General features: G+C 43.3%; 1 protein-coding gene across 1 annotated transcript in view; it reads left to right on the top strand.

Annotated features, from left to right (window-relative positions):
* VCAN (versican) overlaps positions 1 to 25,401 on the top strand; it is a 153,515-nt gene that overhangs the window by 38,623 nt on the left and 89,491 nt on the right. The window contains exons 4-6 of the mRNA XM_006263825.4: positions 4,031 to 4,205; positions 4,320 to 4,447; positions 15,831 to 16,124. Coding sequence (XP_006263887.3) covers positions 4,031 to 4,205; positions 4,320 to 4,447; positions 15,831 to 16,124 — 597 coding nt within the window. The remainder of the gene's footprint in view (positions 1 to 4,030; positions 4,206 to 4,319; positions 4,448 to 15,830; positions 16,125 to 25,401) is intronic.

Here is a 25,401-nt window from a genome sequence, read left to right as displayed (position 1 = left end):
CTGGCAAGCCACTGAGTATGATTGGGGAGGGGTTTAAACCCCAACCCTGGTCCACAGGGACCCTAGCTGGGGTGTGCCCGGAGGGGGAAGGGGGAAGCAGCCCCTGCCAGGGGTCCCTCCTACTACTGCGCACTTGCTCGCTGCTCCAGCTGCTTCAGCGGCAGGAGTAGGGGTGAGGCCAGACCCCGGTAGCCTGAGAGGCAGGTGGGGTTTAATCCCCCATTGCAGGCAGCAGTGATGTGGGCACTGACACAGCACTGGTGCCATCCCATGCTGAAAATCCCCTCAGGCAGGGCCCGAGCTGCAGTGCCTGGGCCAAGTCCCTTGCAGGAGTGTTGAACTGGCCATGGGGAGGGGGGATGTGACCTGGCTGCAGATATGGGGGAGGCAGGGAGCCAGGGCTAATCTCGGAGCCTGACTCGCTTTTGCCTCCCGTTGCAGCAGCACGGCCTGGATTGGGGCAGCCCTAGGGGGTGGGGGTCAGCACCCACCACCTTCTGCTTCCAGGCCTGTGTGGGGACCATGGTTTGCAGGCAGACTGCAAATGGAGTGCAGCTCCCTGCCCCCTCCCTCTCCTGGCAATGGTGGCAGAGACAGAATGAGCCATTGCAGCAGGCAGAGGTGAAGCATCTGTCACCTGCCGCCTGCTTGTGGCAATGCTGTGTGCTCAGAGCAGGCTGCCACAGCCTAGTTGCTGTCCATGCCCTGGGTCATGGGGCCAGGCTGGACTGGGCTTCGATGGTCTGTTGCCTCCCCCCACCACTGCTCATGCCCCTAGCCCATGGCAGCCTGCTCCGAGCTCCTGGTGCCACTGTGAGCAGGTGAGAAATGGCAGGAGCAGGAGCAGCAACTGGAGATGAGGGGAGCAGAACAGCCCTGTTGGCCCCAGGCAGCACGCAGCTTTCCCTTGCCCCCAGTGGCTCCTCCTCCTCCCACTCCTGTGCCTGCTGCACCACTCCAGGCAGCAGTGGTGTGGAGGGAGAAGAAACTTCAGCCTGGGGGCTTCTGCCCAGTGCATTGAGCTCTGGCTTCAGCTCTTAGCCGCCTTCCACCCTCTGCTTCCCATCCACAGAGGTTGCTTATTGCACTAGGCGGGCGGAAGGCAGCTGGAGCTGAAGCTGGATCTCTGTGTTCTGGGTAGAAGCCTCTGGGCTGAAGCTTCTCCCTTCAACACCACCTGGAGCGGTGCAGCAGGGGCAGGAGTGGGAGGAGGAAGAGTCACTGGAAGCCAGTGGAAGCTGTGCGCTGGCTGAGGCCGGAAGAGCTGTTCTGCTCCCCTCATCTCCACCTGTGGCTCCTGCTCCTTCCGTACTGAGCAGCTCTGGGTGGGTGGAAGCTTCAGCTGGAGGTGAGGGGAGCAGAACAGCTTTGCCATTCTGGTGACCGATCCCCATGTGCTGGGCAGAAGCTGCCGGGCTGAAGCTTCCACTTGCCTAGAGCTGCATGGTGCCGCAGAAGGCACAGGGCTGAAGCTTCCTGCCTGCCCACCCAGAGTGGCATGGCAGGGGCAGGGGTAGCAGTGGCAGCTGGAGACGAGGGAGGCCGAACAGCTCTGCTGACCCCGACCAGTGCACAGCTTGTGGTGCAACTCTAGCCACCAGGTGCTGCACTGAACTGGGGGTCGACAGCAGCTGCTGGGTTCTGGGCTCGCCAGTGCCTCCAAGCCAACTTGGGCAGCCTGCTGCCCGGCCAGCAGCTGCCCAGCCAACAGCTGGGCCCAGCTGTCACAGAGCCACAGCTGGCTGGGAAGGGCCCTGCCCCCAAGCCTGGTTGGACCCTTCTCAGCTGGCTTCATCTCCATGACAGCCATCCCAACCTGGGCGTGGGGAGCCAGGAGCAATCTGGCTGCGCAGTTCCCATGGCACCAGCCCAAGCTGCAGCCTGCTGAGAAGGGCCTGACCCTATGGCCCAGTCCAGGCTGGCCCCTCTGTGTTCACTCTCAGCAGTGCCCATAGCTGCAGATCAGGCAGGCTTTGGCCACACCCACTGATGGAGAGGGGAGGGGGGGTGCCTGACGGGCTGCTTTGACCTGGCCAGGCAGACCCCAGCTGCTGGTGGGACAGAGGATGGAGGGGGAGATTAAATCTCTCTCTCCCCATTTGCTTCAGGCTATGGATGGGGCTGGGCATGCCCCTCTGCCACCGCTCAAGCAGCGAGGGGGGGATGCCTGACAGGGGCTGCTACACCCCGGCCAGGCAGACCCTGGCTGTGGTCCTGCAGTGGGAGTAGGAGGAATGCACCTCCTCCCTGCTCCCTTCGCCTCAGGAGCCCTGCCTGGCCTGTGTCTGGCCACACTGCTGCCCCTGCTCCAGCTACAGAGCAGAGGGGCAGGGCCTGCCGTGCTGTCTGCAAAAGACAGCCCAGCCCAGCCCAGGGCTGCAGAGCATGCTGGGTTGCTGGGGGACTCGTTTAACTTAAACCAGGAAGGGGTCTGGGACAGAAGTTGCATAAACTGGTTTGACCCAAATCAGTTAAGTCTGATACTACTTTCAGCCACATTTATCTTAAATCAGTTCTGGCCATTTTGAAACTGGTTTATGCACACTGAACTTATGTTCTGTTACAGGTTTAAACCAAGTTTCTGGTCACTTAAACTGGCTTATGTGTAACATTTGTCTCTAGCCAATAATGGGACAGCAATAGATGTTTTAGGATGGGAAACGTCTAGGTGGCATAAAGCTAAGTGTAGGTGGCTTGGTGCCATCTTCTTTTAGCCTCCCCCGGTGCAGCAAGTGGGTCAGGGTAAATCTGCCTTAGGTGTTGTGCCAATTGTAGCATGGCTCAGAACTGAAGATATTTGAAGTAACTCCATGGAAGTCCTGCTCTGTGGAGTTATTCTACATGTCCAGTGAAACTGAAACCAACTCCTGACTATATTCTTTCTGTGACATCAATCTGATGGATATTTTACACAGATTTCTTTTATTTCTGTTAGGAAGCTTTCTTAATAAAACATACATAGTATAATTTCACATAGATCAGTGAAATACTATGGGGTCTGAATTTGGCTTTATAGAAGAAATGGGTTCTAAATATGGTAGAACGTCTTTAATTTTAACATTGCTAGTCCATTTGCTTTAAAATTAATATATATCGCAGTAGACTGTTCCCACCTTTCAGCAAAATGTAGTAGCAAAGAGATATAGGGAGATCTCACATTACTTAAAATCAATACTTTCTCCAAAATATACTGGAAGAAATGAGCTAGCACATTATGAAATATTATGATAAAATAAAATTGACAAAATACAAAGCACACTATGATTTATTCTGCTGTTGGTTTGCATCTAAACATGCGTTTGCTAATTTACAGCATTTTGTAATTTGTAATGCATACCCCAGTGATCAGCAGGAATTAGTGAAGTTTTACTGAATATTGCTTTTCAAAGATCATCATGAGTCATCCACTACCATTTAACTGTAAAGACAGTGGGAACAAGGAACTGTGGAGTGGAAAATATAACTTAGGCCTTCTAAATGGTATTGAACTTTTAGGGCAAATTTCAGATATTCTTGTGTAGCCAAGAATAACATTTGGCTCCTAACTAGAACTATTCTACTAAAATTCTGAAGTCTTTCTGCAGTGTTTTTTTATTTTTAGATTCTGTCCAATAGCAGTCAGAAATCCTCAAGTCCCCCAAAACCCCCAACAAAACCTGTGTAGCCTGTAATATTTTGTAGTATGCAAAATAAAATATAGACATTATACTAGTTTATTTGTAACTAATGTTACATAGAGGCAGATGCCATGGCCATCGGTAAAACCTGATGCCTTCTCTACCCCGGGGCTAAAATAATTTCTCCAGTTTTGATTAGTATAAGAGTGTTATGTAGTCTTTAATAGCAACAGCACTAGAGGGAGACATGACCTTATGTACTACGAGATATCTTGTCCCAACATTCTATTATTATACCAGGAAAGAGTCTCCTTTGTCTGTTTTCATTACTATTGTATTACTAATTTTCTATAAAATGAATATAGCAAATGTAGTATAACTTGTGTTAGTAACGTGAATTTTTGTCTTTGCAGGTGTTGTATTTCACTATCGCGCAGCAAGTAGTAGATATACTCTGAGTTTTAAGCAAGCTCAGGAGGCTTGTCTGGACAATGGTGCTGTCATAGCAACCCCTGAACAACTGAAAGCTGCATACGAAGATGGATTAGAGCAATGTGATGCTGGCTGGGTGTCTGACCAGACAGTTAGGTGAGATGTTCAACTTGCCTCTTGACCACGTTCCCCAAAAGTGATAAACTTGACTTGTTCGTACTTGAAATGCTACCTTACTGTAACAATAAAAACTAACATACTGTATTTCAGATACCCAATTAGGCAGCCCAGAATTGGCTGCTTTGGAGATAAAATGGGAATGGCAGGAGTCAGGACATATGGATTCCGTCTTCCTAATGAAACTTATGATGTATATTGCTATGTGGAACGTTTGGAAGGTAAGATTGGCCTATATTTATGTTGCATGATGAACTGTAAAATAATTGGAGAACTAATAAGACAGACAAGACAGTGAAGTAAAAACTTCTGTATAAAATACATCTAGACTATTTTGCATATAAAAAAAATTCTGGATAAAATGAGCCTATAGTTTGTGGTAGAAGAGGCCTTAATTAAAGGAGAGTGTGGAGGTGGTAAAGTTTGCAAATGGCTATGCAGGTTTTGAGCTGCTATAGTTAGTGACAGTAGACCTTACTATGAGGTTGTTTTGGGAAGTATCTTTGCATTTTTAGAATGCTTAGAATTTTTAGATTGTTTTGCTTTTTATATGAATTATACTTCTTTTTCCTGTTTTGAAAATAAACTGACTGACATGTACTTAATGAAGTTAATAGAAAATTTTCTGTTAACTTCAGTTGTGTCTGGATTAGGCCTAAGGAAATATTGAAATTAATTTCGCCATCTTTTTATTTTTACTCTGTTAATAAGATAATTTTCACTTCCTTATGATACTAGACAGGGATACACTATGTTACTCATTGCTTTAAGTAATGGCTACTATGATTTTGTGAGTTAAGTGCATGTATATAGCTGAGAGATAAAGTACAAGCATTACTGGAGGTGTAGTTCTGAAATAAAAGCACATATCTATTGAAAAACCGTGAAAGATGCTAAATTAAGAGCCTTTAGCATCAAGAGGAATGCTTTCGTAAGCATTAACTTTACTCTGCTTTTGCTCTACTACACCCACAAACAAACTGCCCACTTGCATTCCTAGACTTTAGTGCATTCACTGACCAAGAATTCTGGACACTCAAGAGTACTCTTGACCCAAGACTTGTGAATTCAACCTGTGCCTATCCTAGATTGTGCAAGAAAGTGAAGAGTAACTGGTCCCAGTCCTGATTCAAATAGTCAGCATCTGATTCAGAGAAGGAATCTTCACTTCCTCTCTCAAACATGCATTAAAGGACCCTGCACATTGGTTCTAGCCAGGTTCTAACCAATGTCAAACCTCCCATTTCTACGCAAACTCATAGAAAGGTAGCCAAGGGTCAACTAAAATTAATCTAATTGAAGCTAAGCAAAGGAGGATTCAGGCCAGGTCATGGAACTGGAACTGCTTAAGTGACAGTGATGGATGATTTTCTCCTGTCTGTGCATAGGAAACAGACCTCCTTTCTCATCCCCTTTTGGCAGCATTAGACAATGTCAAATATGAGATGCTGTTGGTTCACTTGAGACAAGTGGTAGGGGTCAAGAGGAATTATTATTGTGGCCTGGGACTTTCTTGCTGGGATATACCTGATGAGCATACCTAATGCATGATAGGAAACTGCTTCTGCACTTTCCATCTGTGTTTTTTCATTATAACCTGGATAGATAGGCCAGAGTGGGATCATAATGATGATCTAGTCAGACATCCTTATTTTTTATTTTCATACCTATAGTCTTTTTGGACTAAAGTTTTCAATGAAATAGAAATATTTGGGGTAAAAGAAAATATCTGAGAAAATATACTCTGATATGTGGATAGGGCTGTGTGGCATCAGTTATGTATTCTGATATGCAAGAGACTCTCTATTAAATTTACTTCTTCCCTGAGTGTGTATGGGTAGAGGAGACCATATGCGTGGCTTGTAAAATACAGTAAGGGACCCTGCTGCAACTTGGTACAAGTGTTACTATGTTAGAGGACATTTCATGAGAACTTGAGCAATATGGCAAGTCTTTCTGTCTAGGTAAGAACAAAGGAGCCATAATCGTGCTCTACATGTAGTAAAAATGGTTGCTAAAAGGACAAACATTGATTTTGAATACAAGGTTTGTTTGAAATTGCATAGCACAAAAAGAAATTAATGAATGGAGCCATTTGCCCATGGAGATAGTTAGATAAACTACAGACACAAGTGTAATTTATATGAAAAGTAAACACTGCATAAAACTACATTCATTGTTTTGCTTTGCTTCATAATAACATATGAATCCCATGGAAGCAGGCCATAGCTTTTAGGACTTGGAGCCACATGGTGTTTAAGACTGTGCATCATTTAGAGCTTAGTTCTGCAAGAGAATGAGTGAGCTTTTGTGAGCTAGTGAACATCCAAAACTCCTATTAAAGACGAAGGGAATTGATGGTATTTGGCACCTTGTTATATTGGTCTTATATATAGTATACTCCATCCCAGTTATTATATTGTTCATACCTGCAGAGGCAGATACTACCCTGAAGAGCTGATTAAGGGCCAGATCTGTCAGCCTTACTATTACTAAATAGTACCTTAACTGAATAATAGCATTATTGACGACAATGGGACTACTCATAGAATAAGGCACAACTTGACAGTCGTCAGGATATCAGAATCTGGCCCATAATGAAGATGCCCATTAAGGAAATTATTGTGCAATCATTTATATACTGGCATTGTATCAGAGACAGCACTAGCCCAGATGGTCCTAAAATAATGATGGAAATATCTGCAGTGCACTTTAGCTTAAATATGTATTGAATTTACAGTACTAATTTGGTTAGTTACAGATGAAGATATGTATGACCAAGCAGCATTTTGGCTTTCTTCTTTCTTTGTTTCTGGCTTTCCAAAAATCACAGTCAGGCTGAGGCATAGATTTCTCCATGAAACACAAACAATTACATTAAATTAAAACCAGCTATCTAGGCTAAATCTTACCATGTCCTTGTTCTGAGGAAAGCCATAGCAATTAAAGGCTGTGCACAATTATGAGTAAAATATTTTGAGTTTTGTTAAAAAACATGGGAATATTATTATGGGAGTTTAAAATGTCTGCACTTTAATGATGAAAAAGAAACTAGAAAAAAGCATTATTTCATTAAACGAAGTGTAGGCATAGTGGCTTGTAGCAGACTAATTTAAACTTTTCATATTTCATTGCAAATCATTAGTGCTAACTTTTGAATACCTTTATAAATAAAAATCAGTGCTTGCAGTTTAATGTTCCATAAATGAGCTATTAATCAAGCTTTAAAGATCTGGGTATAACTTTAGGGACAATTTAACCACTTTACTTCTTCTTGAAACAAGAGCCCCATCAGCAGTTTTGTAGATGATTCTGCCTCAAGTATTCGTGAATCAAAAGTGATTAGTCTTGCTGGAAGCCAGAACAGGATCCTGCTCTATATACCTAAGCTCGCTTATTAGATGAAGAGCTGGGGGATGTGGTGCAAAGACAAAACACAAATGCCAGTTAGAAGCCTACACCCTACAGGGGTGTAGGTTGTTAGTTAGTTAGTTAGCTAGTTAGAAGCTGTGTGTGTAACACATGCAAACAGTGATTTGTTTAGGAAAGTTCTTTTGGGCTGGGGATTGAAGGACTAGAAAGAACCTTTTCCAGCGATGCACTTCTTTCCCCACCTATTATGGGAAAACCACACAAAGGGAAATTGGGCACCCAAACCCTCCTAGGCTACACTGATTATCACTTCAAGGCTGTTTTTTTGCCAATGCAGCCTCTTTGCCTCTTTGGGGTTTCAGAGACAGCTCCCAACAGCACTCTCAGAGAGACACACTGGGGCAGAGACTGGAACTGCAACTGAGGTTGCTGATCTATGGTTGAGAAACACACTAAGATTGGGGCCGAGAGCAGGAGACTGAGAAGTGGGGTGACTGACTGTAGTCCCAGGAAGCCAGTGCCTCTTGGAGATTATCCATATAAATGAAGACCCCAGGTTCTGGCGGAAGGAGGGGTTACCAGGCCAGAGGCTGATTGATAAGTCTAAGTGATCAAATACAGATCACACAGAACCTGAATCTGACTGGAACTGGCCAATATATGAGGGGAGCCCAAGTAAAGATAGGATTTATGGAAGGAGCTGGGTGCTGGGGCAATAGGTTGCAGTGGCTAGAGGGAAAGTAGACCAGGAGTTGCTTCCTACAACAAAAGGGGGGATGCCATTTTGCCTCTCAGCCAAAAGGATTGAGCAAGCAAGCTTCATCATGTAGAAACGTGAGTCCTACAGGTCCATTATGCTTGTGAGTTGAGTCCTGTAGGCTCCCTCATGTCCTAGGATCCAGAGGAAGATCATGGGTAGTAGTTACTGCACGCCAAGGGACCCTTGGTTTTCTCATGAAACTCCATCTCCACCATATGTTGACGGCCCATTGAGAAAGGCATGGTTTGCTATTTTGTGATTATTTACTATTTATTGCTGTGGTTCATTACTCATGTAATATACCCACCTGAATCCCTGACCTGTTCCTTTTCCATTTTTGCTAACTTACCCCTATACTTTCCAGGAGTAAAATGTTCTTTTATTCTTGGCTGGTTCATGATTTCTAGAACTTCAGCACTGTGATGTCCTAGAGGACATTGCTAGAAGAAAGCTTTATGTTAATTTATGTATCTAGCTAATGGGGCATTGAGTGTCAACAACCCAGGCCCTGTTGGTTCTCAGCTGGGTCAGTGAACCCCAGAAAAGGGAAGAATAAAGAATTCTGTCTCCCTTGGGATTCAAAGAAAAGTACTAGAAATATACTTAAAAAATATAATGTGAGGTTATCCACTGTATTTTAGAGAGGGCATGAGAATAGACTTCTTGGGTCCTAAAGTCTGACTGATTGCTGACACACAGTGGCTCACACAAGTCCCCCATCCAGGGTAGTGAATCCATGTTGTGTAAGAAGCCTCTGGCCATGGTTCTGGCCCACCCATGTTTCCATTCTTTCTTTTAAAGCATATGAAAGTTTATGAAACAAATGCATGAAGAAAGGCTCCTGACTCCCAAGACTACTTCTGGTGGAAGTGAATGAGTAAATTAAGCTTCAACAAAATGAAGCTTGTAACAAAACCAGCTGATAAGCCTTTAGAGCCAAAGCATTTTGGCAGGAGGGTGGTAGCAAGTCAACCTTTGTCTTCAACAAAAACCTTGCCTTCCCTGTCTAGCTTGTTGAATTTGACAGAAATAAAAAAGAAGCTGTAGTCACATGCCTTTTTTAAAATAAGTAATGCAAATACAGAGAGCAGGAAAATCCTGGGGATCTTAGAGTCCTCTGACTGCAGAGGGCAAGCTCTCAATCTGCTGCTTGATTTGGAAAGGGGGCCAAGGATAATACACATTGCATTATTGTCTGTAATCTAAACATTGTCATGGTTTCCATTTCACCCCTGCTATTACAGGGCATGACCAGGGCTAGTTTTTTCTCCACTTATCCTCTAGATCCTGGAGCTTGCCCAGGCAATTTTGCTGAGTTATTTTTCAGTGTGGAATCCAGCTAAGAAAACATTACAGATTGCTTTTAACTGGAAGAAAAATCAATACTCCCTTGCTTTGGTTTTGGAGGCTACGTCATTCCTTTGCCTGCCAGACGAGTTTTCTGTTTATTCCCTGAATGTGTGAAGAAGTATACTCCCAATGTTTTGATTGGGAAACCTTGCTACTTTCAAACACTATAATTAAGTAGCTCAAGATCTAGGATAGGGTTAATCCCTCTTTTAAGTATGAAACTTAATATCATCATTAATGCTCAGGAGTTATTTTTCGAGAAGGCATTACTAGTTTAATTATATGTTATTAGTTTCAGCAGCAACTTTTAAGTTTCTCAGAGGAAATCTGTTTGTAAGGGCCAAATTATCTTCTCTACTAGGTATATCAGTGTTGTGAAAGCCAGGATTGGAACCTAAACGAAGTTCCTTTCCCAAATCTAGTTGATGGCCTCAGGTCAATTTTGATGTAGAGACTTGGGAAATAGGGTGCAGAACCTTATTTTCCCTAGTGAATCTTTGTCATTTCCATAGGAAATTACTTGAAGAGTTAAAAGTTCTTTTAAACACGAATGCCTGTTCCTCTTAAAACACCTATCGTCAGTCCCTCAGTTAATGGAGTAGCGTGTAGACATAAGAGGGGAATGATATGGCTCCTTGAATAAGTTTTGCTACTGTGAAAGAAGCAACCAGAGGTACAATGAATGAGGATGGCCCTCTCTTCAGCTACCTGAAGAGGGCCTGAAGAGGGTATCCAGAGCCTGTGAGCAGGGAGAGAGTACAGGAGAGTACATCCCTTCCCTACAGTACATAGACAGGTGATACCTATAGTGTGGCAGCCTGCACTTACTGAACAAAGGGAATGGGAGATGCTTTAATTGTGCCCTCAATGTTTCCCATACCAGCATGATGACTGTTTGGTAAAATGTCCCCTGTAGCACATGGCTACAGTGCTGCAAGGTGGCAGTACGTGGCTCACATTTCCTATAAGAGTACTAAAGGACGCCTCAAGGAACTATCACAGCAATCCGGCATATGCTTTGTTGCTAATATAATTCATATCAGTGAATCTGTTGGAAACCGTTTTCCTCCTCTCTGTTCAATGGGCAGAGATAATTTTTTTTTTTACTGTAGTTTAGGAAAATTGCCAGGCAACTTTTAGATATTTTTAGGTTTCTATAACAAGAATCATCAGTCTCAGGCTTTTTCCTTCGGCATGATGGCTTTGTACTCTGCTTTCAAATGCAGGGGAAATTAACACTACAGCAGACTTCTTTCTTTTTAAATTGGGCAGGCTCACTGCAGACTCACTTTTTAAAGTGTCACTGCCTGGTAATTGGAATTTGGCTTTAAGTGTGCTATTGGGCTGGTTTAAAATGAGAAGCTTTGGGTTCTTAGCATCTCATCCCTGCTGGTACAAATACAAACTGCTATGTTTTAACATCGTTAACCACTATGGGATAACAATAAAAATATTTTGCTGATTGCTTTGGCATCTTTTGCATTCTTTGTGCCTTCATCTTTCCAAAACTTTTAACAAGTCTAATAAGTGGAAATGGACATAAAGCTTCACTATTTTTTTCTGACTGGATCTACTTTAATTAGTCTACATTTTTCTTTAAATGTATTTTTTGTTTTAACATTTATGAAGTTTTGCTCATAAACTGAACTTCAGACACAAATGGTATCTGTGGGAAAGCAGCAGACTTCAGATAATTGTCCAACTAGGCCCCAGGTCTGTTAGACCAATTCAGTAGATTAAAAGCCATTACACCCACTGTACAAATGTGCAGTATTATCAACTTGGCAAAAGCAGGCAGGTTTCAAGTTTTGCTCTCATAAAATTTTCCTTATGGAATAGTGAAAGGTAAATATTGAACAGGGTGGGTCTCTCTTGCATGAACACAATTTGCAATCATAAAAATGTCCATCCCACCAATTTCAGGGTAAAGCCAGCAGCAAAAGACACAAGTACTCAGACTTATATGTAGAATCTAATGTGTGGATATGAAAATATGGGCACAAATTCTGTGGGACATGCTGTGCCTTTTACACCAAAGTCCATACATTAGGCTAGCTGAATAAATACACATAAATATCCATTTAAAATTCCCCCCTTAAGTGTCATTTTGGTCTGGTTGGAACAACTGTTGCACACTCAGCATGGACCAGCTTCTTGGACCTTGTTACACATTTATTTTAGGCAGCTCCTGGAGCTCTTAATCCCTGGGTTGTCTACACATTAACACCTGAAACTAGTTTTAAGCACACTTCAGGCATCTTAAAGTTACACCATTCTAGGGCAGGTTTCTCTCTGATCCATGTTACCCAGCTCATGTTCCATTAATGTGTGGCCACCCCCCATAGATCAACCAACTTAGTTGCAGTTCTCCAAAACCCCAGGATGCAGAATCCCCTCCCTTACCCTTCTGTTCTGTGTGGACAAACTTTATGCCCCCTGAACTCTACTGTCCAGGGGCAGTTGTAGCACCAAGGCAACTCCCCCTTTTCCCCCAGGGGTGTAACCTTTCCACCCTCAGGGGTGCAACCCCATGCAAACAGCCTGCAAAGCACAGCTAGCCAGGTTGCAGGGCATGGGTGGGTCAAGGAGTGGGGCCTGGTTGGGGGGGAACAAAGTAAGGAGCCCAATTGTGTCCCCATGAATTGGGGCTTCCTTCCCAGGACAGGGGAAGTAGCTTTTCCAAAAGCGCCTTCTCTCACTGCTTCCACTTCTCAGCTGCTCTGGGAAGCATGACCAGCACCCCCTGGCCCCAATCCCAAACCCCAGTTTATTAAAATATGAGCTTTTTAATTTAGTTCCTCCTTATTTCTTTTTATTTTTTTTTTAATTTTATTTTATCCTTCAGTGGCTGACTCTCTCCTACCCTTCCCCATCCCCATTTCCTTTCCACCTCTGATTTTGTTACCCATCCCCATTCCATCTCTTTCATGATCTGGTTCCCCCAAGCCATCTCTTCCCCCCATCCCCAAGAGCAGGGATAGAAGCCTGTCCTGGCTCACCAGCCCTGTAGCAGCAACTCACAGCTGTGGATCCTAGTCAGGACCATGCTTGCTAGCCCTCTGGTGGCAAGTCACAGCTGTACAGGTGGGGGGACAATCAGAGAAGGTTTTTAGCCTTACTGTGTGATTGCTCCAAACTCAGCTATCCCCAACACTGATCAACATTTTAGCAGCTCAAAGTGCAACATGTACCAAGATCCTTAGTTGGTGTAAGTCAATGAAATCAATAAAGCAACTTTGTTCTGCACCACCTAAGAATCCATCTGTGTACGTAGACTTTTTTCTTTCCATCCATGTACTAAATTTCTCCTAGGCAGATGACATAAGGGTGATTAGTTTTATTTGCTTTTCAGATATGTCACATCTGTGGCTCTTATGCCATTAGCAAATCATTCAAAATACATTATTTGGAAGACTGTTTTACTTCCCTTGTACAGTATAGCGTAATATTCTCTGGTAATAAAGAACATATTATTTTCCTTTTTAATAATCTTTTTTTAATATGCTTCCATTTCTTATCTACTTAGGGCTGAGTTCTCCTAGACTGTTGTGTGGGTCCATCATTTTTGGCCTTCAAAACAAAGGAAGAAAATTAGAGCTGGTGCTTTAGGGAGGACCTTTGTTTACTGTTCCAGTGTTGTATGTTGCTCCTGTGGAGAAAATGTGGAGATAGTGTCATGCCTCTATACTTGACTCTGCAGTGGTTTACATATGGGAACTAGCATGCAGACAGGAGCAGGCTGACCCCATGAAAGTTATGTAGTAGCAAGCATACTTCCTCTGTGCTCTCAGAATAGCATTTTGCCTCCTGGGCAATATAATTCTGTGCGTTCCCTTGCCCTGAATGGTGCCTAACAGACATAATTTAACCTTTAATGGCTACATTAATTTACCCCTAAGTTAGAAATTCCCTGCAATTTGTATGAGGAAACTCATGCTATGAAATTGATATTACAGCTGTAATAACAAATCACAATGTTTCTACCTAGGAGAAAAAAAATTGGCACACTGCCTCCTTTCACACTTACATTCCTTTCAGGCCTAAAACAAGTGTAATATTGATTTGAAAGAAACCACTCTGGGTGATGCAGTGTCTCTGTCTGCCTTTTGCTAAGTTGTCTTGAGACAAATGCATAGCTGAGATAGATCACATGTCCAATGTGGCTGTGCACCTCTCCCCAGCAATACTAACCTTGTATTCTGATCCAAAATAGATGAGAAAAATATCAACATTTCATAATAAAATTGTTGAATTTACACTACTCTCCTAAACTGAATATTTTAAGTCTCGTTAGCAGGTTCTATGAATCTATGAATCTATGTCTCCTTACAGCTAGGTATGCAGAGTCCTTCTTGGGGAATCAACAAGTGGAGTGGAGGTCCCAGTGCTCACAAGTGGCAGGGGACCTGTCCCTCCAGCCCCAGTTCCCCAGCTGGCCTGGGGGAGCTGAGAGGATTACACACCCTCCGTCTCCCCTTATCAGCTTGCCAGCCTCAGTCTCTGCCAGTGGTGGAAGGGGTAGAGTCTACTGGTCTTCTGCTGTTTTATAATGTAAATGTAGTTCTCTGCTTTCTTTGGTCACACCAGCCAAAGCAGTCCCTCTCAGACTGTTGCCTGCCCATGTCCTGCTCCAGCAGAGAGCAGGGGACGTGGACAGCACACTGAGCTGAGGAAGGTGGGGATTAAAGCCCCTTTTGGACTTCAGCTGGGTTTGCCTGGGGGGGCGGTTGCTCTCAGGTTGTTGCCCACCCTGTACCTCCTACCCCTGCCCACTCCACTCCAATGCAGAAAAGTGTGGCAGGGGCTAACCCCCAGACAGACCCAGCTGCAGTCCCCTGCAGGGTTTCCCACCCCTACCCCCTTGTCAGCCAGCCCTCACTTCTCCAGCAAGGGTGCAGAGGGGTGAGGCCAACCCTGCTCTCTGGAGCAGACAGCACAGCACAGCACAGCCCAGGGCTGCAAAGCATGCTGGGATGTTGGGGGACTGTGATTTAACTTGAATCAGGAAGGGGTCTGGAACAGAAGTTTCATAAGCCAGTTTGACCTAAATCAGTTAAGTCTGATACTACATTCATCCAGGTTTATCTTAAAACAAGTTCAGCCATTTTGAAACTGGCTTATGTGCACTGAGCTGCTGTTCTGTTACAGACTTAAGCCAGTTTCTGATCACTTAAACCAGTTTATGTGTAAATGCTGTCCCTAGCCAAGGAGCACCAGGAAAGCAGTGTAGACATAGCCTCTGTAGACTTCTAGGCAGACATACCTAAAACTCCAAACCAAAAAGGTTGTGGGGGGGGGGGGGGTGGTAAAAAGGGAAGAAAATAGAAAATAGATCATCTATTGATCATATACATGAAAGGCATGTTAATTATTCTGGGTCAAGCCCCATCAGTAATTATAAAGGAAAAGACATTGTTTGGAGAGTATTGTTCACTTGAAGCCAAACTACACAAAGGGTCTTCTGGTCTATTTTCTCCCTCTCATGTAAATCATACATTTGGGGGTAAATATAAATTGATCCAGTGCCTATTCTCATCTTTTTTTCATGTGGGATTGTCAGGAGTCAGCTTTTAGAAATATAACACTGGAAACTAATTTACAGCATCCAGTAAAGATAATTTACTTTCTTTGTGCCTCAAGTGAGATCCTTGGGAAAGGCCAAGGAAAAGGCTGCAGATATAAAATAATTGGTTTGCTTTTCTTGAGAAGATAAACATTATCAACCCAGTTTTAATGAGTGCAGTGGTTTCACAGCTCTGCCTACAGCCCACAGACTCAAGTAGAAATCACATATGGGCTGTATGGCTCCCATAACTTCTGTTTGCATGTTGAGGTTGGGATTCTGTCTCCAGTCATTCCCTCACGCATGTAGTCAGTGTTTGTGCTTTGTGTTGGATGGGTAAGTTACGCATAAATTAGGGCAGACTTGCTTTTATGGTCACAGACTGGATATGGAAAAATGGAGGACACTTGTTTTGGGTATTTATATTGGGCTGGGGGGAAAGGAAAATTGAGTTGATAAGCAAGACTAAGACTAAACCTTCATTATAGAGAGGCAGTCATAATTGGAGCATCTAGAGAGAAGTGTTCAGTGAGATTCATTCTTGTTTGTATCCCATTAGGTACTGTGTTCCATGCAACTGTGCCTGACAAGCTAACCTTTGAAGAAGCTAAAGAGGAATGTGAAAAAAGAAATGCAGTCCTTGCTACAGTTGCAGAGCTGTACGCTGCCTGGAGGATAGGCTATGACCAGTGTGACTTTGGCTGGCTGGCTGATGGCAGTGTTCGCTATCCTGCATCCGTGGCTAGACCTCAATGTGGAGGAGGTTTACTTGGGGTGAGAACCCTATATCGCTATGAGAACCAAACAGGCTTTCCTTTGCCAGAGACAAAGTTTGATGCCTACTGCTTTCAAGGTAAACTGCTTTATTATTATTAGTAGTATTAGTATTACTTTATTATTATTGTAAGAGTGTATAACAATCAAAACCCTGAAATGTCCAGTTCCTTATGGAGCATACATTTTATAATAAAAGCATTAAATTACTTTGACTTCACAAAAAAAGCAAGGAAGCCAAATAAAACCAACTCTGTTAAAATAACATTATGGTTGACAGACAGGGTGCTGTGAAGAGAGGAAGTGTTAACATAAGGTTTTAATCTGTGCCCAGTGTGCATCAGTATGGTGATGCACATTTTTGTACAATCAGCCAGGCTTAAATGGGTTTCCTAGTGCTTTGAGACTGTAGGCAATGCAACCAAAATATGGCTAAGTTAAATTCTGAGGTCTTTTGCAACCCTTAATCACAGTAGTCATATAACTGAAATCCTTATTGCCATGGCCACTCATTAATAAAGTTAATTAGTAAAGAATAAGTTAAAGTTTTGGGGCTGGGTCTTTAATTCAGGATCTCTACTTTTCTGGTGCTCTAATCAATGACTTCGGACTGTGGACTACATCAGCAAAGTGAATTCATCCCATTCTGCCTTCCCTCTAATGATGTCTAAGTTAGAGAAACACATTGATAAGCCTACCAAAGCACTGGTCTTTTCTGCTCAAGCTTTAGAAATTAATGCATTAATATCTTTAGATCCTAAATTCAATCTCTGCTGATTACAACTCACCTAGGTGACTGGTATAAAATGATACGCTGACGTGACTGCTGTCAACTCAAACTGAAATCATTAGAAGTTGAAGTGGCTCAGCAACTTAAATTACCATTTCTCCCCTACTCTGAATGCATCAGATCTTGCAAAATTTTGCGCACAGAAATAATCCCATTGGCTTCAAGGAAGTATCATGTAAGAGTAAGGATTACTTACATATAGGATTGAACTTTGAGTCTGGCAGCTCCAATGGAAGATAACAATGGTATGTTTATGGTCATTTTAAAGCATAATAGGCCAAATTTGCCTTGACTTTTGAGGAGTTGATTGTTGTCCCCCACTGGGCTGCAGTGGCATTTGTTTTGAGGAAGTGGGCAGACCTGAGACCTAGTCCTCGGCTAGGGTTTCATCTTTTCAACCAAATTTACCTTATTCACATGGGCTACCTACAGATGTTAAAAAGCCCCGCAAAGAGCACTTTACTTTCAGCTTGGTGTGCCCCTATGCCAAGCATAGCACACGCCCAGAAGAGGCATAGCATTAGTTTGACTCAGCTCATCCAATGCCTGTATAAATTGGGCATTTCAGCAGGGCGTTTTGATGCTTTTATCTAAAGCTGATTCAGTCAGCTGAAGCGCTTTATCTATACAGACACTGGGGGGAATTGGGTCAAACTGATGCAATGCCTCTTCCTGTAAAGTGTTGTTTTTTTGTTTTTTCATGTCTGTCAGTGGCCATGGTGTCCAGTTACTTGGCATTAGGTTTGTAGAATAAATGCCAGCCTATGAAAACAGAATTTGCACTTTGTGCTTTGACTCTACTTTTTGGAAGTTTCACTTAAGAGAAATGTTATTGACATACGTTGGGACTTAAAAGGGTGTGTTTGTGCCGGGTGAAGCTGTGCTGTGCAGAGATGTACACAGAGCTCGTTCTGTGTACCCTAGTTCCTGGAGGCACTAGGGCAGTGTTAGAGCCGTGCTTGCCTGTGCTAATAAGACGTGTTTTTCAGCACAGCTGAAGCCCTAGTGTCATGTTACCACAGCTACACTGCTTCTTATACCAGAGTTAGCCTGCACAGAGCTAGCACAGGGTATCTCTGCATAATGCTGCCTTATACTTTACGGTCATGCTCAAAATTTCCTTTACAAGTACTTGCTTGGAGGCCATTTTTTAATCTGCTCTTTTTTGTGCTTCCAAAGCAATTTTCAAGGGTGTAAAGATTTTATCAACTTGTAAACCAAAATATAAGCAACCTATAAGTTAAACTCTTACAGGAAAAGTGATTAAACAAACAAACATGGCTTGGGTGAACAGTGTCTTGGACGGCCAAAGCCGACTCGAGGTGATTTAGAAATTACTCGGTCGCTGGGCGGGCTGGTGAATGGAGAGGCAGACAATGCAAAGAGCTTTACTTACGCCGCTTGTAGCCGCGACGCAGGTGGTTTGGTCGCTTAAACAACTCTGAGAGTTGCTCCAGCTGGCAAGGCTCAGGCCAGCGAATCCGTCCACAAATTAAGCCGGCAGGGAAAGGGGTACGTCGAAGGATTGCGCTCGACGACAGGGAGAAGAATCGATAGGTGATCAGTCTATCGATTAGCTTAGCCGCAAGTCAAATCTCTTTAGAGGCACTCTGCAGCATGCTCAAAGTTCTCCGACTTGGGCGGAAGTTGCACGAAATTTTAAATGGCTAGCAAGCCAATTACTAGTCGCCACGTAGGAATAATTTAGAACTGGCCAATAGCGGGACACAAATTTGCATTCAAATGGCGGGAACTCTCTTGCACCGGGGTTTTCTGTTGCAGCAGAAAAACCTTTGCTGTGCAAGAGGCTCTCATGTGGCAGGAAAATTCCATCGTGCCGAGGCACCAAAATCATTGGGTTGTAACAAACAGCAGTTTTTTTCAGAATATTTTCTCTCTTCCAATTTAAAATTAATACAGCATTGCATTATCACTAAATAAGATTTAGTGTTAGTCTGCTGACCCAGAATTCACCAAATACCTCCCTAGTTTTTTATAGAAACACATAAATATATGCCTATGGCCATAGTCTTTTAAGATCTTAAATTTGCCAGGTGCCCATTGAGAGTTGCTACATTGTTTTCAAAAGAAGGTAGGGGAAGTCAAACACCCTCAGAAAGTGCTCAGTACCTGGTAGGAACAAACATAATTGACATCAGTAGTATATTTACCTGAGCAATAGATAGAGTGCTGAATAAAGATGAAATAGTTTCATAGTTTTTTAGAGGCTGAAAGGGTCTTTACAGATCATCGCGTCCAGCCCCCCTGCATTTGTGCAGGAAAGACCGCTGGAGTCAGATGACCGCAGCAAGATGGGCATCAAGACACTTTTTGAAGATCACCAGGGTGGGTGAATGTACCACCTCTGGGGGAGCCTGTTCCAAACCCTCGGCACTCGACTTGTAAAGAAGTTTTTTCTTATGTCTAGTCTGAAGTGATTTTCATTCAGTTTGTGCCCATTATATCTAGTCCTGCCCTGGGGGGCTTTGGTGAACAAATGCTCCCCCAGGCCCTGATAGATTTCATAGATTTCATAGACATTAGGGCTGGAAGGGACCTCAAAAGATCATCGAGTCCAGCCCCCTGCCCAAAGGGCAGGAAGTCAGCTGGGGTCATAGGATCCCAGCAAGATAAACATCCAGTTTGTTCTTGAAGGTGTTCAATGTAGGCGCTTGAACTCCCCAGATTTATTTATAGTCTGTCATCAAGTCCCTCTGAGTCTCCTCTTCTCCAGGCTGAACAGTCCCAAGTCTTTAAGCCTCTTCTGGTCTCTAGGCCTCCAATCATGGAGGATGAAATATGTGTGTGGCCCCTGCTCATCCACTCAGGGGAAAAAGGGGCTGGTATGGAGCTCTGTCCTCTTTCACTGCCTCAGGGCTGTGCACAATAGTAGTTCCTGCACTTTTGCTAACCACTCTCTCCTTAAGAGCAGGATTTAAAAAAAAAAAAAAGGCAGGGAAGCTAAAGGAACAGAGAGAACTAAGAACCTACCCTGCCAGGAAAACAGGGCCAGAGTGCAGGTGGGAACAGACTTCTCTGGCAGAATGAGATTGCTTCCTTTTTGTACAGTGGAGACAGTGCTAGGGAAGAATCTGTTCTTTTTTGTTAACAGTCTCTCTCTGTCTCTCTATGGTGAGGTGGCTGCTCGCTCAGGGCTATGGTTTGAAAGCAGGGCTGGCTGAAGAACAAGAATTCCTTGAAAGCTTTTAAGGTTTGTTTTTGTTCCACACTGGAATGAAACTGAAACCTTTTCAATTTTGTTTTTTTTTTTTTGGAAGAAAAGCATATGTGTGTGTCCAACTTCAGAATACTTAGTAGACAGGTGGTTAGTGCACTCACCTGGGATACTGGTGAGCCAGGTTTAGATTCCTGCTCTGAATCAGGCAGAGCCTGACCTAGGTCTCTCCATGAATGTCCTAACCACTAGAATACAGTCTGTTTGGAGGGATCTCACTTTGGCTTTGACTCCAAATCCCATCTTGGACCTAAGAAATTTATTTGGCAGATGTTTTGTTTAAAAGTTTCAAACCAGCTCTATAGAAAAGTCACAGTTAAACCCATGAAAGTACTGGGAGGTTCTCAGTGATACAATAATCCCTGATCTGAAACTCAGCCACAACTGCATTTTTTTCTGTTTGAGCACATCCTTTACAGCAGTTGCCACACTGTGCAGTCTTGGTTGTCTTCGACCTCAGAAAAACTACAAAACCTTGATTCCCCAAAGAGAACCTCATCAGATTGCTTACATCTCTCTTAATATCTTTATAATGTATCTTTAATTACATTGTTATGTTTCTCCCCAGCTTGAATACTCAGTCAAATAAGCAAATAACTTTGTGTTAATGAAAAGGACAGAACCCTCCCCCCCAAAATGATTGTTACATTCATTTATTAGATCAGAGGCTGCTAATTGGAAACATATTGTGTTCCCCTGTGAGCAAGGCAAAAATCAAGCTGAGTTATCTAGGTAGCACCAGTGCCTAAAAAGTCTGCAAAACAGATGTTGTACAGTTAAAAGTGGTGATGTCACATTTTTACTGTGTCCCAGTAAAGTTTCCTCTGCCTCCTGCCTGAAAGTTGGTGAAGTTCCCACTGACTCAACTTCTTGAATGTTACAGCCACATGTTGTGCTATAGTGAAATGTCAATGATTAAGGACCAGAGTCTGCCACTTTTACTCATGCTGAGTAATATTATACTCTTTGGGTAGCCCCACTGAAATCTGTGGGACACATATAAACAGATGATTCTCATCCCCAGGAAGGTTAGCTGAATCTGGCCCTAAAGAGCCAGCTGGGGAACCAGACTTCTTAAATACTTCAGAGCAAAAGATTTGTGTGAGGAGAAATGTTTATATTAATCATGATAAAAACAATCCTTATACCAGTATTTAAAATTGGAGACATCTTTCTTCAGCTTATCTTGAAGTCTTTTTTATGACCAGAACTTGCTGGAAAATCTCTATTATATTTATTTTAATTTTATTGTTAAAGTTAGAAGAAAGCCCCCACATTTTGAAAAATTCTAGTCTAAAAACTGAATGATATAGTTACTTTTAAAAAATAATACAAGCCAGTAATACAAACATTAAGTTCAAATTACAAGGCACTAGTTGTTAGCTTCAAATAAAATCACAAGTCAGGACAAAAATCTAATTATAGTACAGTTACATTCAGGATTTTCTTTAGTTTGCTTTCCAGTTGCAAATCTATATCATACAAATTGCATTGAGTCTGTAAAATAAAAGAGTTCAGACTAATAGTTTAAGATTTGAAATCTATACTCTTGTTTGAAATATCACTTTGATCATGCATTTCTTTTCTTTCTGCTCTACAGAAACCATATGACTCTGTTTCTAAAATGCTAGTAATTTTTTTCACATTTTGTTCCTTATGTAGTTTGTTCTCTTCTTTATTATCGGTAATTATTTTATTGTATTCATTCCCCAAATACTCGCTTTTAGTCTCTGATTATACAGGGTGCTTAAGTATGTGCCTAAAGTGACTTGAGTTGGATTACCTGTGAGCTACATTGGCACGTCCAGACAAGTGTGCATGTGCATTTCCCCAGGCAAAAATAGCAATGGCACATTGTTGTGCTGCTGCTACTTGTCCCTAGGGAAACCCCCATGCACATGTGCTCTGGTGCACAGCAAGTTGCCCCAGGTGGGGTAGGAAAGGCTGGAACCAGCACCTGGGCTGGCCCCAGGGGGCCTCCTGGGGCTCCAGTTGTGGCAATCTGGGTGCACAGAGCCTGGCTGGCAGCTAGAGTGTGGCTCTGGTCAGCTGGGCTCCAGTTTTGGGTAGCACACATTGCCAGCACATGCACTGTCTTGCTTTTTTCTGCCGCAGATTTTTCTGACACCGGGATCTCCTGATGTCAAAAAATCCCACTGCACTGCAAATTAGCAGTGTGGTGAACGCCTGCATGTGCGGCACATGCGGTTTGTGGCGCTGCAGATGGGTTTGCAGGGGTGCAAAGCACATGTGTATGCTCATCTGGACATGCCCCATGTAATTAAATAATTTATCACTTCAGGACCATCATCAGAAAGAGTCCCTTGTGCATTAAAAGCAAAGATATTTTTGGTGAAAGAGGGAGCATTTAGTTTAATATTTGTTGTTTCATTTTGGATTCAGCGCTTCAATTTAGATTTGGCATTTCATTTCAAACTGTCTCCTTGTTTTGGCCCTTTCATTTCTTTTCAGCTTTGCTCTGTCATTCCCAGAACTACAGTCTGAGAGCTGTCATAATAGATCTGGGAGACCACAACTCCTAAGCAGCATTCTTGTATGGAGCACTTAAGAATGAGAAATAGTTGTTGTCTTCTTTTGGAAGGTCTCTAAGCAGAAAAGCTCTCTTGGAAGTTCTGCAGCACCAACCCCAGTTGACAATCAAATAGGCATTGATCCACTAAAGGGCCGAATTTGACCCCACTGGTATTTTCCATGATTTCATTAGTTCAGTTCAACAGACTGTAGAGTCTTTTTTAGCAGAGTCTTTTTTGGAGCTGGCAGAAATATTTTCATAGACAGTCTTTAGCCATGAAGCTGATCACAGGATATGCAAAGATGCTGGTCCTGGATGGTGTTCCAGGTATCCTTTCTTCTTTGTGGAAAGTGAGGACTTCAGATACCTTCTCATGGTGACGCTAGTTCAAAATACAATGTTAACTCATCACTCTCAAAGGTACAATCGGAGAGTTCTGTTAGTTATCAGCTGTCTGCCCCAGGTTTTAGATTCTGCTTGGCTAAAAAGGCAGTGCCAGGGCTGTGTCCTGCTTTGAGAAGTGCAGTACAGCAGGACCTGCTGAGCTGCAGAGGTAGGAGGGTATGTAGGGCCACTGATGTGTAGACCTGTGGTCAGGCCAGTGGGTCAGCAGAAGAAAAGTCTGAGGTAGACAGCATGCCATGCTACATGGTGGGAACCTGTGAAACAGGGCACTTCCAGTACTATCTTGGACAACTTCGTGATGGCATTGGTGAATGGATGAATACCTTAAGCTCTCTACTGGGTTTTTACGAACAATATAACAAACAGTACAAAGGTACAAAACGATGGTGACTTCCAGCATGCTCCTTGCCTTGCTCACTCCTTCAATCTGGTTGTGATGAAATTTCTGGATAGTAATGCCGAAGGAATTGCTGATGGGGCGAGGAAGATCTGCAGCCACTAAAGTTGGTCCTTGATAGTTTAGAAAGCTGCAAACTTAAAGAAACTGCCATGACACTAGGTAGGGCAACACTTTTTATATGCTAGAATGATTGTATCAACAGAGAGATGTAGTTTCAGCATTTTACTTATGCTCAAAAATTAAGAGTTGGAGGCCGTCTTCCTAACTATCAGCCCAGCAGCTGAAAACCTACTTGATGTCCTATAGAACTTCGCTGGGGTCACAAAGCCAGTTAGCATGGATCAATGAGGTATTAGCTGAATCATGCCTTTACTGTATTGGCTGAAGATATAATTGAGAGGCACACAAACCCACATCCAGGAACTGGGTAGCATCACTGGAGGATCACTGGTGCAAGTAACATTGCTTACTCTTGTGGAAAACCAGCATCTTTGAAGCATCAAGGAGCAGGGAGCTGCTACTGGGTAGTGGCAGACCTAGATACCTGATTCAGGTGTCTATTCATGGGTTCCTTCCTCTCAGTAACAAACAGCAAGGCAGGATTAATCCAGCTGAAAAACAGGCTAAATCATTGCCATTGCTTAGGGTCATTGAAAGCAAGATCAAAACCAGAAAGCAACACTGCTGCAAGAAGAAAGGATCATCACGCCATCAGGATTATTGGGTACGTAGCAATTAGCATGGACTACAGCACTTCCAGCTGAGACCTGTGAGCAATCACCAGATGAATAAAGCTACACTCTGGTAGCTGTGGGTACGGTCACCCTGGCTGACCGTATGGCTGCTCTGAGCAGCAGTAGGGCAGCATTTGCAGTCACCCCTTTGGCTACGTTGAAACCTGTGGCTGTTGCTCTATGCTCCTCTTTAGCCATTTGGTTTGTTTCCCAGCTCCTGACCATCAGCTTGTTTCTGGTTCCAGACTTTGATCCTAAACACAGGGCAGGACTACCCAGTCCCTTACAACATCCTCAGGTCATTCTCCCTTTAGCACCGGATGGACAACTCCTGACTGGTCCACGTTGCTGCTACCAGCTTTCATAGATTCATAGATGTTAGGGTCAGAAGGGACCTCAATAGATCATCGAGTCCGACCCCTGACTTCTTCTTTAAGGAAGAAGTGCTATCTGCTGCTGCAGTCGAAGGGCTAGTAGAGGAATATTTACAAAATAGGGTGCTAATACCTAGTGCCTACCCATCTCTCCTGCCCACTATACAGCATGAATGCAGAATAGTTCTTTAGTGCAACAGGTGCCATAGTCTCTCACAGGTGTGTACCTCTCTCCACAGAAGTGAACAGACACTGGCATTCTATAGAACTCAGTTTTGAGTGGGACAGAGGATGCCAGCAGCTGGAACATATTTTAGTGTAGGAGGGAGTAAGAGAAAACATACTTTGCCTCCTTCCTTGTCTAGTTTAAAAAATAGACATGACAGTTGGCTTCTTTAGAATGTCCCTGTTCATGGAATAAATATTGCCACTGTTTGAGCTGCATTTTACTGGCTGGAGATCCATTTGGCAGAACCGTGTGAGAGGAGAAATACAAACTTTTCTTATCTTTGCCCTACAAACAATAGAGAGCAGGTTTTAGTACCACATCTGATTACTGTCATGTGTGTTTTGTGTTCACAGAACAATTCTGCAATTGCATTTTCTATAATCCTCTTTCATCAGCTCTGGCTTTGGTTTCAGTGGTGGAAAGCGAGCATGCCTGAAGGTGCTTTCGGGAGGTTTCTAAGGAAAGATTTTTTAGATCTATTGTAACCTAGAGCTCCAGTCAAGAGCAAACATATAAGATAAAATTTCCCATTTGTTGTTTTGGAAAAGATATAAAACTGAAGTCTGAAAATGAGTGACTACTGAGTCAAGAATTGTTTTTGAATGTCTTTTAAAACATAAAGAGAGATGGTCAGGGTCATCCCCACAAAGAAGCCA

Source organism: Alligator mississippiensis, chromosome 3 (assembly GCF_030867095.1).
Source record: "Alligator mississippiensis isolate rAllMis1 chromosome 3, rAllMis1, whole genome shotgun sequence".
NCBI classification, from domain to species: domain Eukaryota; kingdom Metazoa; phylum Chordata; order Crocodylia; family Alligatoridae; genus Alligator; species Alligator mississippiensis.
This window is presented reverse-complemented; position numbering and strand designations above follow the sequence as displayed.